The 18,134-nt window shown below is 42.9% G+C and overlaps 1 protein-coding gene across 2 annotated transcripts in view; it reads right to left on the bottom strand.

Moving 5' to 3' along the window:
- Positions 1-2,218: 2,218 nt before the first annotated feature.
- The window catches only part of LOC139368246 (supervillin d), a 113,888-nt gene continuing 97,972 nt past the window's right edge, over positions 2,219-18,134 (bottom strand). For both annotated transcript variants that reach the window (XM_071106952.1, XM_071106953.1), the window contains exons 21-30: positions 17,374-17,686; positions 11,992-12,146; positions 11,688-11,793; positions 8,349-8,556; positions 7,013-7,146; positions 4,963-5,118; positions 4,673-4,816; positions 4,268-4,380; positions 3,777-3,932; positions 2,219-2,660 (exon numbers count right to left, since the gene is read on the bottom strand). In XM_071106952.1, the coding sequence (XP_070963053.1) occupies positions 2,574-2,660; positions 3,777-3,932; positions 4,268-4,380; positions 4,673-4,816; positions 4,963-5,118; positions 7,013-7,146; positions 8,349-8,556; positions 11,688-11,793; positions 11,992-12,146; positions 17,374-17,686 (1,572 nt within the window). In that variant the 3' untranslated portion in view covers positions 2,219-2,573. The remainder of the gene's footprint in view (positions 2,661-3,776; positions 3,933-4,267; positions 4,381-4,672; positions 4,817-4,962; positions 5,119-7,012; positions 7,147-8,348; positions 8,557-11,687; positions 11,794-11,991; positions 12,147-17,373; positions 17,687-18,134) is intronic.

The raw sequence follows: 18,134 nt of genomic DNA, 5'->3' as shown, positions 1-18,134 counted from the left end.
TTTGGCAGTACTTCCAACCAAGCCTCACAACCACAGACCATGTATAACCATGCCAGCCTAGGACTTCCACATCCGGCTTCTTCACCTGCGGGATCGTCTGAGACCAGCCACCTGGACAGCTGAAACAACCGAAATATGTCTGCACAAACTGTCAGAAACGGTCTCAGGGAAGCTCATCTGGGTGCTCGTGGCCTTCACCAGGGACTTGTCTGACTGCAGTTTGGCATCATAACAGACTTCAGTGGTCAAATGCTAAGCTTCAATGGCCACAGCAATGCTGGAGAAGTGTGTCTTCACTGATGAATCCCGGTTTCAACTGTACCGGGCAGATGGCAGACAGCGTGTATGGCGTTGTGTGGGTGAGCAGCTTGTTGACTTCAACGTTGTGAACAGAGCGCCCCATGGTGGGGCTATGTTATGGGCAGGCATACTGTAAGCTACTGACAATGAACACGATTGCATTTTATCATCTATGGCAATTAGAATGCACAGAGATACCGTGACGAGATCCTGACAACACTCAATGGGATATTCAGTGGCTTAGAATTATTTCTAAACCTCCCATGATCTATGCCTGTTCAAAAATGTATCCCAGACATGCTTTTAAAGCTCATTGGGTGTGGCTGAGGTTGAATCACTGTTTGACATTCATTATCCAATTGAGGGACCTTACAGAGACAGGGAAAGTTGTTCTTAGATCAGGAAAACCACAACTTTTGCATGGACCGCATTCAACAATGTGTTATTTTGTATGAAGATCATTTCCAACTAAACGTATTTAAATGTGCCACATCAAGGGGTGTGAATAAAAATGTTTAAAAAATGGAAAAATTCTAATGACATTTCTCTTGGAAAATGTATGTTGTGTAGATCAGTGAGAAAAAAATACTTATTGAATATTTTGGGGGGGATTTCAGTTTTCAGTTTCAGGGCGCAAAATGTGAAAACTGTGCAAGGGTTTGTAGGCTTTCACTTGGCACTGTAACACGTACTCATCCACCACACACTCCAAGAAATTCATAGTGAAGAGGTACAATACAGTCTGAGGTTTGGTCCTAGAGAAGCAGTCACACCATTGGCAAACACATGCAGTCACTCCAAAGATTTGGGTCCAGTTTCCCGGACAGAGATTAACCGTTGTGCTGGACCAAAAATCATTTGAGATTCTCAATTGAAAGAGGTTATTAGTACAGAACTGTCCAGGAAACCGGCTCTTAGGGTGTAACTGTATTCATAACACTTAAAACCCCACAAAAAATCTAGCACCTGTTTTTTCTTTTTTTTTTAACCATTAGTATTAACCAATTTTTCATTTCATCTTTCATTATTTGTATTTATTTTACCTTTATTTAACTAGGGAAGCCAGTTAAGAACAAATTTTCAATGACGGCCTAGGAACAGTGGGTTAACTGCCTGTTCAGGGGCAGAACAACAGATTTGTACCTTGTCGGCTCAGGGATTTGAATTTGCAACCTTCCGGTTACTAGTCCAACGCTCTAACCACTAGGCTACCCTGCCGCCCCTTATACGGTTTAGTCTCAATGAGATAAAATCACTTTTGCAAGAGAGACCTGAAAGCTCACGGGGCGGTTTCCCGGACACAGATTAAGCCTTGTCTTGGACTAAAAATCTATCTGAATGGAGAATAAATGCTTTATAGTCCAGGATTAGGCTTGATCTGTTGGAGAAACCACCACAAAGAGACTTATTGTTTCAACTGCAGATTGAACATTTAACAAAGATGCACCCCACTAGTGTTTTGGTAAAAAGCTGAGGGATGGGGCTGAAGAAATGTAACCACTCTCAAATTCATAGACAAAGCTATGGACCATGATATCACAATTATAGTTTAAAACGTGGTTTGAGGCGATACAGTGTTTGTTGACATTTATGTTGTTTACAAACATTAGGTAAAACAAGCTTATATTTTGGGTTGTAAATGGGGTATGACAGTTGAACAAAGCTAATGAGGCATTCGTAAATGATAGTCTTAATGAATCAATGGGTATATATATAAAACATTATGTATGTGGCAACTGCAGATTGCCTCCAACTTAGAATGGCTAATGAGTATTTATTCTCTAAAAACTAGTGGCAACTTTTAGGTGATGGTTAAGTGTATGAATGACCCTCGAGTGTTTTTGTTGATCACAGCCATTCAACACAACAGACACAAAGACAATCTCCCACGCTTGACAGAATTGACAATGCTAGAGTACACATGTAAGAACAGACATTTATAATACATATTTATAATTCAGGGGCATATATAGTTCACTATAATTAACAATAACCTCGCTGCCAAAAGGTAACACTTGCATATACTGTATATATTTGGCTACAATATATTGCTTTGTAGGAAAGGTCTATAAAATTGGCATTTTTAAAAAGAGGTTACCGTTTTAAAACAGATACAAGTCTGTACATGTGTTTTGTTCTTTCGGTTTACATGAACAAAAAAAAACATGATTTCCCCCAGAATACAAAACAGTATGAAAAAGGTGCCATATATGGACTTTAAAATGTCCTCTTGTTTTTTGGTTTGTTTACAACAACAAAAAAGGAAAACGTTTTTAAAAAAGGCCCTTGCTTTTCTTCAGGTTCTTCTGTTTCCAGTTTGGCAGGGCGTTGAATTCGGTGCGAGTCATCTCCAAGACCCTCTGTAACAGACATTCATAGGAAAATAGAATAAGTGTGATAGCAGTCATATTCATCCCCATTATGTCGCAGCAGTTTATTATTTCCCCTCAGTACCAGACAAAGCACTCCGGTAATATGAATAAATGGGTGTCATTTTCGCTAACAACCCAATTGGGTTCTCTAAACAGCTCTCGAGTCATGGAGTGCACTCAGAATTATGACAAATTATACACAGATGACAATGTGCATGTTCGAGATTGATGTGTGTATGTGGTTAAATGTAAGTTAAAAACAGATTCCCTATAGATCATTTATTCATAGATGAAATATCATTTATAATTTGTTTTGTTAAACGGAACAGCATTATTTCATTGAAGCATGGACTCTACAATGTGTCGAAAGTGGTCCACAGGGATGCTGGCCCATGTTGGCTCAAATGATTCCCAGTTGTGTCAAGTTGGCTGGGTGGCGGACCAATCCTGACACCCATTGGGAAGTGTGAAAAACCCAGCAGCGTTACAGTTCTTGACACAAACCGGTGCACCTGGCACCTACTACCATACCCCATTCAAAGACACTTAAATGTTCTGCCTTGCCCATTCACCCTCTGAATGGCACACAATCCATGTCTCAATTGTCTCAAGGCTTATACATCCTTGCTTAACCGGTCTCTTCCCCTGCATCTACACTGATTGAAGTGGATATAACAAGTGACATCAATAAGGGATCATAGCTTTCACCTGGTCAGTCTACGGTGTGTCATGGAAAGAGCAGGTGTCCTTAATGTTTTGTATATTCAGTGCAGAGTCTAACCACTCGGCTACCTCAATCCCGTTCACTCTCAAAATGTATCAACACAACTTTTATGTGTTAAATGAACCAATATTTCAAAACAATAAAACCTTGCTCCAATTGTAAAGCCATATGTACTGTTAATCTAAGTATAAATGATGTCTTTCCTTGTAGATTTTTTGTGTGTTCTTTTACGCCCTGTTGGATGGTTGTACATATCGTCTTTTAATGTTGTAAATGTGTCGAAAGATTAGATTTTTTAAATATATCAATACAACTTTTACACTCAGCTAAATAGTTTCAGTTCCACCTAGCCCCAGTCTGGTTCCAGGAAGTCCCTGTACCTGGAAGTCCTGGTCTGAAAGGTAGATCTCCAGGCGGAGGGGGTCCACTCCTTCTGGTAGAGGCTTGGCCGTCAGCTCCTCCACAGAGTATTGGTTCTTACTCAGCCAGTTCAGGGCGTCCTGCACCAGGGTCACCTTGTTGCGTGCCCCCTCCGCCTACACACACACACAAGATAATCAGCAACAGCGTATCATACTCAGAATTAAAAGGAAAAACACAACATGCTACATTAGGGGAAGGAACCACCCTAACCTCTCCCCTGTCAAAGTACAACCGTGTTCACAATTTGGGCTGTACAATATGTACTGTATGGAGGTTTATGACATTTTTTGTTGTTAATACAATCACTTTGCAGGTTACCAGTGTAACATTGATTCCCACCCCCCTTAAACAAAGATATTTGTGTTAAGTCTCTCACAATCAACTACTTTATTGCTGACTAGAAGGGTATTATTGTATTAGTAGGGGAGTAGGGCAGTCAGTCTCTTGCCTGGGGGGTGGTGTTGGGATCTCTCTCCCAGTAGGGGAAGATGTTGGTGAAGGTCAGCGGTTCAGAGCCCGCTAGGACCAGGTAGGCCTGAGGGGGGCGGCGAGAGTTCTTCTCTGAAATACGACAGCACAACATTATCAATAGTCAACTCAACTACCGCAACCTTCATATACATACAACATTATCAATAGTAACCTACCCTACTATATCATATTCACTACATCTACTTAAACATTTGAATACACAAAACCTTAACAGCACTGTGTCAATATAGCCTCTGCTGAATCTAATACATCTAATAATGATCATAATACATAAGATTTAACTCTCTCCTTTTCCTTTCTCTTAGACTTCTGTTCACCTCTCCGTCAACGTCTTCCCTCTCTCTCGTGACCTCTGACTGACCTTTGCAGTACTGCAGCACCGTCTCCATGGCACACTTCTTCTGGTTCTCCCAGCGGATCTTGGCTGAGCCTGTACACTCTCCGTCGTCGGGCTGCCGGCCCTGCCACAGGTACACCTCCATACGGTTATCTAGCATGAAGAGGCCTGGAGGGAGAGAGAGTAAGGGAGGTGGAGGGAGTTAAATGAAAGAGAGGTGTAGAAAGGACGTATGCATGCATGAAATATTGTGGACAGAAACAGAATGAGTAAGAAGAGCGCGAGAGATGGAGCTATCCATCTGGGGTCTGTACCTGGCTGTGGCACAGAGTATAGATTCTCCTGGAGGAAGGGCATGGCCATGACGGCCCCAGTCACACGGGCCGGGCTCAGCAGTTCCTCCCCTTCAAATATTCCCGAGCTAGCGCTCAGACAGAACAGTCGTGGGGTGAAGTTGTATTTCCCTGGATCTGGACCAAGCACCACCACACAGGTGAAAAACAACCACATCAACACAGGTGACTGAGGTAAGCTGGATGTGAAGCTAGTGCAGGACAATAGCAGCATATAATTATCTGGCAGATGGTAATATCCAAAGTGACATAGTGAATACATATAGTCAGTTTAGTGTGTGTCAGAGTAAGGAGCTTACGGTCAGGAGCGCGCGTTACGGTCAGGAGCACCCAGGGAGTGTATGTTATAATAAGACGTATACGTTACGGTACAGTAAGAATGTGTTGCGGTAAGGAGCCTGTGTTATGGTAAGGAGCCTGTGCAGTGCATTCGGAAAGTATTCAGAACCATGGACTTTTTCAATATTTTTGTTACGTTACAGCCTTACTCTAAAATTGATTAAATGTATTTTTGTCCTCTTCAATCTCCACACAATAGCCCATAATGACAAAGCAAAACAGGCTTTTAGATTTTTTTGCAAATGTATTCAAAATAAAAAACAAAAATACCTTATTTACATAAGTATTGAGACCCTTTGCTATGAGACTCAAAATTGAGATCAGGTGCATCCTGTTTCTACAACTTGATTGGAGTCCACCTGTGGTAAAATCAATTGATTGGACATGATTTGGTAAGGCACACACCTGTCTATACAAGGTCCCACAGTTGACAGTGCATGTCAGAGCAAAGAAATGAGGTCAAAGGAATTGTCCGTAGAACTTCGAGACAGGATTGTGTCGAGGCACAGATCTGGGGAAGGGTAACAAAAACGTTCTGCAGCATTGAAGGTCCCTAAGAACACAGTGACCTCCATCATTCTTAAATGGCCACCTGGCCAAACTGAGCAATTGAGGGAGAAGGGCCTTGGTCAGGGAGGTGACCAAGAACACAATGGTCACTGACAGAGCTTCAGGGTTCCACATTGGAGATGGGAGAACCTTCCAGAAGGACAACCATCTCTACCAGACGGATGCCACTCCTCAGTAAAAGGCACATGACAGCCTGCTTGGAGTTTGCCAAAAGGCACCTGAAGGACAGACCATGAGAAAAAAGATTCTCTGGTCTGATGATACCAAGATTGAACTCTTTGGCCTGAATGCCAAGCGTCACGTCTGGAGGAAACCTAGCACCATCCCTACGGTGAATCATGGTGGTGGCAGCAGCAGGGACTGGGAGACTAGTCAGGATCGAGGGGAAGATGAACGGATCAAAGTACAGAGAGATCCTTGATGAAAACCTGCTCCAGAACACTCAGTACCTCAGACTGGGGCGAAGATTCACCTTCCAACAGGACAATGACCCTAAGCACACAGCCAAGACAACGCAGGAGTGGCTTTGGGACAAGTCTGTGAATGTCCTTGAGTGGCCCGGCCAGAGCCTGGACTTGAACTCGATCGAACATATCTGGCAAGACCTAAAAATAGCTGTGCAGCGACACTCCCCATTCATTGACAGAGCTTGAGAGGATCTGCAGAGAAGAATGGGAGAAACTCCCCAAATACAGGTGTGCCAAGCTTGTAGCATCATACCCAAGAAGACTTGAGGCTGTAATCACTGCCAAAGGTGCTTCAACAAAGTACTGAGTAAAAGGTCTGAATACTTATGTAAATGTAACATTTCATTTTTTTATTTTAAGAAAGAAACCTGTTTTTGCTTTGTCATTATGGGGTATTGTGTGTAGATTGATGTGGATTTTATTTTTAAAATACATTTTAGAATAAGGCTGTAACGGAACTAAATGTGGAAAATGTCAGGGGGTCTGAATGCATTGTATGTTACAGTATTGGAGCCTGTTACGGTAAGGAATATCTATGTTACGGTAAGACTAGCGATAAGACGTGCGTTACAGTATAGTCAGAATGAGATATGATAAGGAGTGTGAAAATGTTACTGTAAGAAGTGGTACGGTACCTTGGAGCATGCAGTCGTATGCCTTCCTGTCCTGCTGTCCCAGAGCATTCCTGAACCCAACTGGCTCCGTGCCTTCCTCTACCACCTCCACCTTCAGACTGCTGTTACTGTTCAGGCCCAGCTCAGAAGGATGCCTGGTAGACACACACGTAAGCAGACACACACACACGTAAGCAGACACACACACACGTAAGCAGACACACACACACGTAAGCAGACACACACACACACACGTAAGCAGACACACACACACACACACACACACACGTAAGCAGACACACACACACACACACACACACACGTAAGCAGACACACACACACACACAAGCAGACACACACACACACACACACACACGTAAGCAGACACACACACACACGTAAGCAGACACACACACACACACACACACGTAAGCAGACACACACACACACGTAAGCAGACACACACACACACACGTAAGCAGACACACACACACACACACACACACGTAAGCAGACACACACACACACACACACGTAAGCAGACACACACACACACACACACACACGTAAGCAGACACACACACACACACACACACACGTAAGCAGACACACACACACACACACGTAAGCAGACACACACACACACACACACACACGTAAGCAGACACACACACACACACACGTAAGCAGACACACACACACACACACGTAAGCAGACACACACACACACACACGTAAGCAGACACACACACACACAAACGTAAGCAGACACACACACACACACACGTAAGCAGACACACACACACACACACACACGTAAGCAGACACACACACACACACACACACACACACACACGTAAGCAGACACACACACACACACACACACACGTAAGCAGACACACACACACACACACGTAAGCAGACACACACACACACACACGTAAGCAGACACACACACACACACACACACACAGACACACACACACACGTAAGCAGACACACACACACACGTAAGCAGACACACACACACGTAAGCAGACACACACACACGTAAGCAGACACACACACGTAAGCAGACACACACACGTAAGCAGACACACACACGTAAGCAGACACACACACGTAAGCAGACGCACACACACACACGTAATCAGACACACACACACACACGTTAAAAAACACATGAACTTGCATACATAAACTAAACGAACGACACACCAAACTAGTCAGAGCCTAAACTAGTCAGAGCCTGAAACCGAATGTGTTTGCTTTACGTTTGGTCAGAGCTGAAAAGTTGCCAGGTTAAAATAAAGCAGACTGCAGACACTCCCATAAACAAACTGTATAGGATACTCACCTCTGCTTGAGCCTTTCCACAGCCCTGGCGCCCACCTCCCTGGCGCTGGCGTGGGACTTACATCCGTGCCACAGGTAGAGCTGTCCCTGGTGGGCATCCAGCAGAACCAGGGTGGCACGGGAACGCAGGCTGGCACAGCAACACTCCACCTCAACCAGGGAAGCCTCCACCGTGGCTTCCCCGCGCACGCAATACAGATGCCAGCCGCCTGGACAGGAAGACGCACGGACAAATTCAAGTAGACGCACACGAGCTCAGTGGCACAAAACAGACAGACAACGTGTGGTAAACACAAGCACTGTGTTTTAATGCCACTCAAGGCATCCGTTCTAGTAGTGCTAAGTGAATAATAAAAAAAAGTGATCGGCCAGCTACTAGCCATATCCCTCATTCAGATTTTGTTTTGAAAGAGCCTTCGAGATTACCTTTGGAGTAATGAAAAGAGTGCTATATATTGAATAGACAGTATAAATGTAATACATTACTATTATTATTAGTAGTAAGTGATCATGTGAAACATACATTTTGTTATTTAGAGCACAGTGTAATTAGTAGCACTGGTACTCCCAATTGATACAATTTAGGAGCACCAGAAAACGTTTAATCGATTGAGATATAGCCTATATTGGGTCTATACAGTTGAATTCGGAACTTTACACAGAGCTTAGCCAAATACATTTAAACTCAGTTTTTCACAATTCCTGACATTTAATCCGAGTACAAATTCCCTGTTTTAGGTCAGTTAGGATCACCACTTTATGTTAAGAATGTGAAATGTCAGAATAATAGTAGAGAGAGATTTATTTCAGCTTTTATTTCTTTCATCACATTCCCAGTGGGACAGAAGTTTACATACACTCAATTAGTATTTGGTAGCATTGCCTTTAAATTGATTTAACTTGGGTTAAACATGTCTGGTAGCCTTCCACAAGCTTCCCACAATAAGTTGGGTGAATTTTGGCCCATTCCTCCTGACAGAGCTGGTGTAACTGAGTCAGGTTTGTATGCCTCCTTGCTCGCACACGCCTTTTTAGTTTTGCCCACACATTCTCTATGGGATTGAGGTCAGGGCTTTGTGATGGCCAATCCAATACCTTGACATTGTTGTCCTTAAGCCATTTTGCCACAAGTTTGGAAGTGTGCTTGGGGTTATTGTCCATTTGGAAGACCCATTTGCGACCAAGTTTCAACTTCCTGACTGATGTCTTGAGATGTTGCTTCAATATATCCATATAATGTTTCTTCCTCATGCCATCTATTTTGTGAAGTGCACCCCCACAACATGATGCTGCCACCCCCGTGCGTCACGGTAGGGATGGTGTTCTTCGGCTTGCAAGCCTCCCCTTTTTTCCTCCAAACATAACGATGGTCATTATATCCGCACAGTTCTATTTATGTTTCATCAGACCAGAGGGACATTTCAAAAAAAAAAAAGAATGATCCTTGTCCTCATGTGCAGTTGCAAACCGTAGTCTGGCTTTTTTTATGGCAGTGGCTTCTTCCTTGATGAGTGGCCTTTGAGGTTATATGTCGATTTAGGACTCTTTACTGTGGATAATAGATAGGTTTGTACCGGTTTCCTCCAGAAAATTCACAAGGTCCTTTGCTGTTGTTCTGGGATTGATTTGTACTTTTCTCACCCAAGTACATTCATCTCTAGGAGACAGAACATGTCTCCTTCCTGAGCGGTACAATGGCTGCGTGGTCCCATGGTGTTTATACTTGCATACTATTGTTTGTACAGATGAATGTGGTACCTTCAGGCGTTTGGAAATTGCTCCCAAGGATGAACCAGACTTCTGGAGGTCTACAATTTTTTTTACCAGAGGTCTAGGCTGGTTTCTTTGGATTTTTGCCATGATGTCAAGCAAAGAGGCATTGAGTTTAAAGGTAAGCCTTGAAATGCATCCACAGGTACACCTCCAATTGACAAAATGTATGTCAATTAGCATATCAGAAGCCTCTAAAGCCATGACATCATGTTCTGGAATTTTCCAAGCTGTTTAAAGGCACAGTCAACTTAGTGTATGTAAACTTCTGACCCACTGTAAATGTATTTGTGTTTGTTTGTCTGTAAACAATTGTTGGAAAAATTACTTGTCTCATGCACAAAGTAGATGTCCTAACCGACTTGCCAAAACTATAATTTGTTAACAAGAAATTTGTGGAGTGGTGACTGGAAATGATGTGGTTACATTGATGGAAGCCACAAACTATCTGCAATATTAAAGCTGATCTACACGGTAAAAAGATGTCAAATTAAATTGTCCATCACAACAGTCTCCCATTGAGCTTTGTCGATAACAGCAGTTAAATTCAGGGCAGCAGTGCTGTTGAGAGCTGTAGCAACACGTTTGCAGTTGTCCATTTCTATTATCTTAAAAAAAAAACATTTGCGGTAGACATTTGCGGTTCAGGGAAGACCCCATTATGTTAGACAGTAGCCTGTGGCATGGCCAATCAGAACACATCATCCGGCATGACCAGCCCTGCCATTATGTCAGCCAATCAAGGCTAGCCAGGAAGAATAATTTGTTTCTCTGCGAGAAATAAACTATGCTTGTAATTAACATTTTTATTCATATGCACAGATAACCTATGAGTTTGTTATTAAGGCACATGAAACATTTTGCAATGTGTTACGTAGCCTAGTGGATTATTTCGCTCTTCACTCGCGGGGCAAGGCTACCCCGACCAAAAGCCTGTGAGTTGTCTGATAATCAAATCGGATTTAGTTCCACTGAATCTTTGTCTGTATTTGGTTAATTAATCTCTGGCTGGGCAAATAAGGGGTGAATATTATCTATTTGTTTGCTCATCACTTGTCAGAAAAATGTAGCGTGCTATAAAGTAGCCTAAATCAAGTGTAGCCTATTATGTAGCTATTAGGTAACTCCAAAAGCACGAGGAGGTTTTGAAATATGAACACGAGACTCACCTGGCTTCTGAAAATATACATTGCTATTTTCTTTGCGTTTTGTGATGAAGATAACCCCCAATTAAAAACCCTACGCCTGCTCCTTAGCCTACTAGGTGTAGGATCTGCCATTGGAAGGAGGTTGGTAATATAGGTCATATCATAGGGGTCAAATCTTTTGAACTGTTGCGGCTACAAACAAGCTGTCGTAATGGTATAACCATGATGGCAACAAATATGCGCTCGCTTTCTTCTCTCCAAAACAACGGGTGAGTGAAGACTAATCATTACAACAATTATTACCAGGGCAATTTGTTTTCTACGTGCACTGGTGCTACCAAATGAAAATATGCAGGTTGCACAGCAAAATATTTAAGCATGTATGCGAACGAAATGGTCAGACTTTAGAGCTCTGCATATACCTGTGTTGTTGACGCTATCATCTTCTCTGCTACCCTTTTGGATGATCAGGCCTCCCTGGAAGAGCTGCAGGAAACATGGAGGCTCCTTGCCCTGTGCCACCAACACCTAACCACCAGTAAGAAAGACAGACCCCATTGTAACACAACGGATTCAATCAATTAAGGTCCTGTTGAACAGAAAATTCATACATACAATCAAGTGCGCTAGATTAGGGCTGGAGCGAGAGCCTGCAGGGGGGTAACTTTCCTGGGTAATAGTTAGGCATCCCTGCACAAGTGACACTTTTGGGTGCTGTGGACTAACCTGTGCCCCCCTGTGGTTCCCCAGCTCGACGGTCATCAGTGCGGAGGTGCCCTTGCCACTGACGCTGGAGTGACGGCCCTGCCAGAAAAAACAGGCGCTGCGCTCCCGACCTGGACCCCCACTACTCAGCTCCCCCGGCTTCTGCCTCTTACCCACTGGAGGACAAATAATTAAACAAACAAACATACAAATTACAACATCAATGGTGTAATATAATATTTGTCGGGTTAAGACGGGTAAGATATACTAAGCTATCTGTATGTATTATGCAAAGGCAGCAGCTCCTCTTCACGGGGTCCGGCAAAATTAATACATTTTAAATACATTACAATACATTCATCACAGAATTCCCAACACACTAAGTGTGTGCCCTCAGGCCCATACTCCACTACCAAATATCTACAACACAAAGTCCATGTGTAAGTGTGTGTATAGTGCGTATGTTATCATGTGTGTGTATGCATGTGGCTGTGCCTATGTTTGTCTTAAATCTGATTCTACTGCTTGCATCAGTTACCTGATGTGGAATAGAGTTCGATGTAGTCATGGCGCTATGTAGAACTGTGCGCCTCCCATTGTCTGTTATGGACTTGGGGACTGTGAAGAGACCTCTGGTGGCATGTCTTGTGGGGTATGCATGGGTGTCTGAGCTGTGTGCTAGTTGTTTAAACAGACAGCTCAGTGCTTTCAACCTCTCACAAATACAAGTAGTGGTGAAGTCAATCCCTTCTCTACTTTGAGACAGGAGAGATTAACATGCATGTTATTAATATGTTTGCTCTCTGTGTTCATCCAAGGGCCAGCCGTGCTGCCCTTCTGAGCCAATTGCAATTTTCTTAAGTCCCTCTTTGTGGCACCTGAACACACGACTGAACATTAGTCCAGGTGTGATAAAACTAGAGCCTGTAGGACCTGCCTTGTTGATAGTGCTGTTAACCTGTCTGGGAACGTGGTTCCGCTATCTACATTTCTCAAACATACAAGTAAGTATTAGGCACCATTTTATAGATACAATTCTCGTTAATCCAGCCACAGTGTCTGATTTAAAAAAAGCTTTACAGCGAAAGCGCCACAAACGATTATGTTAGGTCACCACCAAGTCATAGAAAAACCCAGCAATTTTTCAAGGCAAAGAGAGGAGTCACAAAAAGCACAAATAGATATAAAATTCATCACTAACCTTAAATGATCTTCATCAGATGACACTCATAGGACTTCATGTTACACAATACATGTATGTTTTGTTCAATAAAGTGAATATTTATATCCAAAAATCAAATTTTACATTGGCGTGTTATGTTCAGTAGTTCCAAAACATGCCGTGATTTTGCAGAGAGCCACATCAATTCACAGAAAAATTCATTACAAACGTTGATGAAAATTCAAGTGTTATGCATGGAACTTTAGATAAACTTCTCCTTAATGCAACTGCTGTGTCAGATTTCAAAAAAACTTTACGGAAAAAGCATAATCTGAGTACGGTGCTCAGAGCCCAAAACAGCCAAAATAAATACATTTGATGATCTTCATCAGAATGCACTCCCAGGAATCCCAGTTCCACAATAAATGTTTGATTTGTTCGATAAAGTTAATCATTTATGTCCATAAACCTCCTTTTATTAGGGCGTTTGGTAAACAAATCGAAACGCGCATGCAAGTCCAGCGGAATGCTCGGATTAAAATTCCAAAAAGTTATATTACTGGTCGTAGAAACATATCAAACTATGTAGAGAATCAATCTTTAGGATGTTATCATAAATGTTCAATAATGTTCCAACCAGAGATTTCCATTGTCTGTAGAAAAACAATGGAGAGAGAGCTACCTCTCATGTGAATGCTCCTGACTGAGATCGAGGCTGCTGGCAGACCTCTGACTCATTCCCCTCTCATTCAGCCCCCCTTCATAGTAGAAGCCTCAAACAAGTTTCTAAAGACTGTTGACATCTAGTGGAAGCCTTAGAAAGTGCAACATAACCAATATCCCACTGTAACTTCAATAGGGGCTGAGTTTAAAAACTACAAACCTCAGACTTCCCACTTCCTGTTTGGATTTTGTCTCAGGTTTTTGCCTGCCATATGAGTTCTGTTATACTCACAGACATCATTCAAACAGTTTTAGAAACTTCAGTGTTTTCTATCCAATACTACTAATAATATGCATATATTAGCACCTGGGATCGAGTAGGAGGCAGTTTACTCTGAGCACGCTTTTCATCCAAAAGTGAAAATGCTGCCCGCTATCCCAAAGAAGTTAAGGTAGAGAAGAGCTTTATTATGAACAGTTTTCTCCCCATCTTAGCTACTGTTGTATCAATATGTTTTGACCATGACACAGTTTACAATCCAGGGTTACTCCAAGCAGTTTAGTCACCTCAACTTGCTCAATTTCCACATGATTTATTACAAGATTTAGTTGAGGTTTAGGGTTTAGTGAATGATTTGTCCAAAATATAATGCTTATATTTAGGACAAACATTCCTTTCCACCCATTCTGTAACTATACAACTGTTGCTGTAGTAGCTTTTTTCCCAAAATGTAATTGAATGAATAAGCTTTGGTGCTATCACTATCATTCTTTGTCATTTATCTTTGTTTCATTGTGTAGTTTCTTCCTCATTTAATTCAGTTTAGTCACATGATTTCTCAATTTGAGGTAAGTTTGCCAATCAGTTGTGCAGCCAGACTTATTTGCCATTCCTTTCGCCTCACCCCTCTCAACCATACCATTAAAAAAAAAATCCTCATCAATCCACAGGGATTTAACAGTTTTTAAAGTAATTTTCTTAATGGGTACATGCTTATTAGTAACTGGCATAAGTCATTTCATAAATTTGTCAAGTGCTATGTCTGTTTACTCCTCATTACACACTCTTTACATGAACATAGGAATCACTACAAACCTTATTGTATGACTTCTTATACACTATATTAGGCCGAGCCTTTGACACTTTGGTTTTCCTAGATATGGCTATGATACTGTGATCACTACATCCAATTGATCTGGATACTGCTGTCAAGCACATTTCTGCAGCAGTAGTAAAGATGTGATCAATACATGTTGATGATTTCATTCCTGTGCTATTTGTAACTACCCCGGGAAGGTTGACTGATAACCTGGACCAGGTTGTTGGCACTGGTTACAGTTTGAAGCTTTTTCTTGAGTGGGCAGCTTGATGAACGCCAGTCAATATTCAAATCACCCAAATAATAGACCTCTGTTGATATCACATACATTAGCAAGCATTTCACACGTTATCCAGATACTGACTGTTAGCCCTTGGTGGTCAATAGCAGCTTCCCATAAGAACGGGCTTTAGGTGAGGCAGATGAACCTGTAACCATATTAATTCAACAGTATTTAACATGAGATCCTCTATAATCTTTACAGGAATGTGGTTCTGAATATAAAAAGCAACACCTCCACCACTGGCATTTCTGTCTTTCCTATAAATGTTATAACCTTGCATTGCTACCACTGTAACAAAAGGTATTGTCTAAGTGAGTTTCTGAGATAGTCAGAATATGAATGTCATCTGTTACTAGCAAGTTATTAATTTCATGAACCGTGTTTTCTTAAGCTGCATATGTTAATGTTGGCTATTTTGAGCACTTTTCATGGATGTTTGTTTTCATTGGGAAGCTTTGCAGAACTAGACATTCTCATGTTATTTATGTTCGTGCAGGGTGAACTGCACACAGTAGACTTCCTACTAGGGCACAACGCCTCAGTGCTAACAGCATAAATTGGGTTCGATAGACATGATTGCTGCATACAATAGCTGTTGGATCAGCAGAGGCATTCGGGGCAGTTAGAGAGACATCAATTAGGTTACTTACATTATGTCTACCAATGCCCTTGGTATAATTTACATTTGTTAAAGCATTATGTTGACTCAGGAACACAATGGTAGGGATTAACTGAGCTGAGCTCTTCATAAAACGTGTTTTGTTTCCAAAAGGTATCAAAATTGTCAACAAGTTACACCCATTAAACTGCAAAAATCACATAGCCAGTTGTGAGGAGAAATAATCCTGTTCAATGCCACAATTCAGAGAGGACACCGGGCCGGATATGATGGGTATTTTATTAGTGTCAAGCAGAGAGTCAATCAACTCTGAAATCCAGTTGCACTTCGTAATGTCATTAAAATACAAATGGACTACGATATAATCGATGTCCATGTCCTGCCGTAGTACATTCGGGAGCAGATTAGTAATGTCATTTACTCATGCTCCGGCATAGGACATAGTTCCTGGTGCAAAAACAGTCACATTTCTTACCATGGAGCTGCCCAAAATCACGGCCGGCGAGAAGGACGAGGAAAGCCGTCCACTCCCACAATTCACAGGATGGCGCAGGCCTCTGACAGATGTAGAAGCCCAGCACGATCCAGAGCAAGGGCGGACACTCGCCGACGTCGAAATCGTAGGGGAAGGATAGGAGTCGGCACAGCGGCCGCAGACACAGGTACCCCCAGTGACTAAGATGCAAGGAAGATCAGGCTCCAGGGCCTCTCGCTGGGAGTGTAGGCAGCTTTGCGGCAGGCCGCTGTCTTCGGCTTCCACGGCTCGTGACACGTGACCATCATTGATTGCCATGCGCCCTCTTGCTTCGACTCAGCTATGAGATGGGGGAGGAGAAGTCGGAGATGGCTCCCCTGGCAAACGAACTCCGAGCAACTCCGGCCAGTCGGATATAACGACAAACGACAAGACGGAAATACATCCAACATGCGCAAGCGGTAAACATTCCACTCTGCGTTTCCCCCAGTTTCTTACGTAGGCTGGCTACCTGCGTGATCAAGGAAGCCACCTCGAGCCTATAATCCTTGGAAAGCAAACGATTGCCGCATTGGAACTCTGAGTGATCCAGTTTGTCCCGAAACAAAGTAGTAGATACAGCTCCTACAGCGCTGGTTCATTTCCTTCTCCAGACAAAGAGGGCTCCATTGGAAAACTCATCTGGAACTAACTTCGTTAGCTGAATGGCTGACGTTAGCTATATTCAGCTCATGAGATATTATTCTTCAAGAACCGACGGGTACACATATATGGCAAAAACATCTGTATCCATCACTGTGTATTTAATCCTGGTAAAGCATTGATCAAAACTTTTGATGGGATCCAACTAATTGTTTTTGAAATATTCAAGACACGATACCAGTGAGCTGGAGTTTCTCAATAGTCTTTTCCTACATGCGTCTGGAACTATGAACAACTACAGCGTGCAAAAATATCCCTCTTCTCAACGACCCGCTGTACTACTTCTACCCCCATAGAGATACAATACGTTTACATCTAATAGCGTGACTCACCCACAGTGGCCCTTCACCCAGCACCTTTAGTAGATTTTTATGACGTTCGTATGACAACATTACTCACCCACAGTGGTGACCGAGTACTTCCAGCGGATCACGTAGGTGTCTCCTTCGTGCAGCTGGCCCAAGCTCGCCGCCACCAGCTCCTCCTCCTCAAACTCCCGGATATGCCAGGCGTCCACTGCCACTGTGGCGAGCTCCGCCTGGCGTCCGTCCTCCGTTCGGACCATCCCGTAGCCACGCTGAACGTCTACGCCCTCCAGGAGGCTACGTACGGGGCCACCCACACTGTCCAGCAGGGCCTTGGCGTCGCACGGTTTTAAGACGTCGGGCTTGGCCGCCTCAAGGGGCGAGCGGAGGGTAGAGTGCACAGGGCTCTGGAGGGGGAGAGGGAGAGAGAGGGGGAAATGGGTATGAGAGAGGAGGAAATGGGTGTTTGTTTTTCCTCTCTTCTTTCGACAAAAGCAATGGGACCGTATACTGTATGACTAAGTATGTGATTATGCCTCATAACATGATGACCCAATGTGACAAAAGGGCCTGAAAAGGGTGGATTCTATTAATCTATTATTTTTAATACTGTAATGAGGTAAAACAAAAAAAAAAAGTAATTGCATCCCCATACCAGAACGCTTTTCATTTGCTACACAGACATTCTTCTCCCTGTCTCCTCATCTGCACTGATCTGAAAAGAACTGACGAGGTGAAAGACAGCCTAACGATGAGCATGCACCATATTGCTTTCACCCGTCTTTCCCAATCCATTGCTTTCTCTGGGGTTTTAGGCTCGGTTTCTGTGTAAGCACTATGTAACAACTGCTGATG

Source organism: Oncorhynchus clarkii, chromosome 16 (assembly GCF_045791955.1).
Source record: "Oncorhynchus clarkii lewisi isolate Uvic-CL-2024 chromosome 16, UVic_Ocla_1.0, whole genome shotgun sequence".
NCBI classification, from domain to species: domain Eukaryota; kingdom Metazoa; phylum Chordata; class Actinopteri; order Salmoniformes; family Salmonidae; genus Oncorhynchus; species Oncorhynchus clarkii.
Note: the sequence above shows the minus strand (reverse complement) of the source record. Positions and strands in the feature narration are given on the sequence as shown.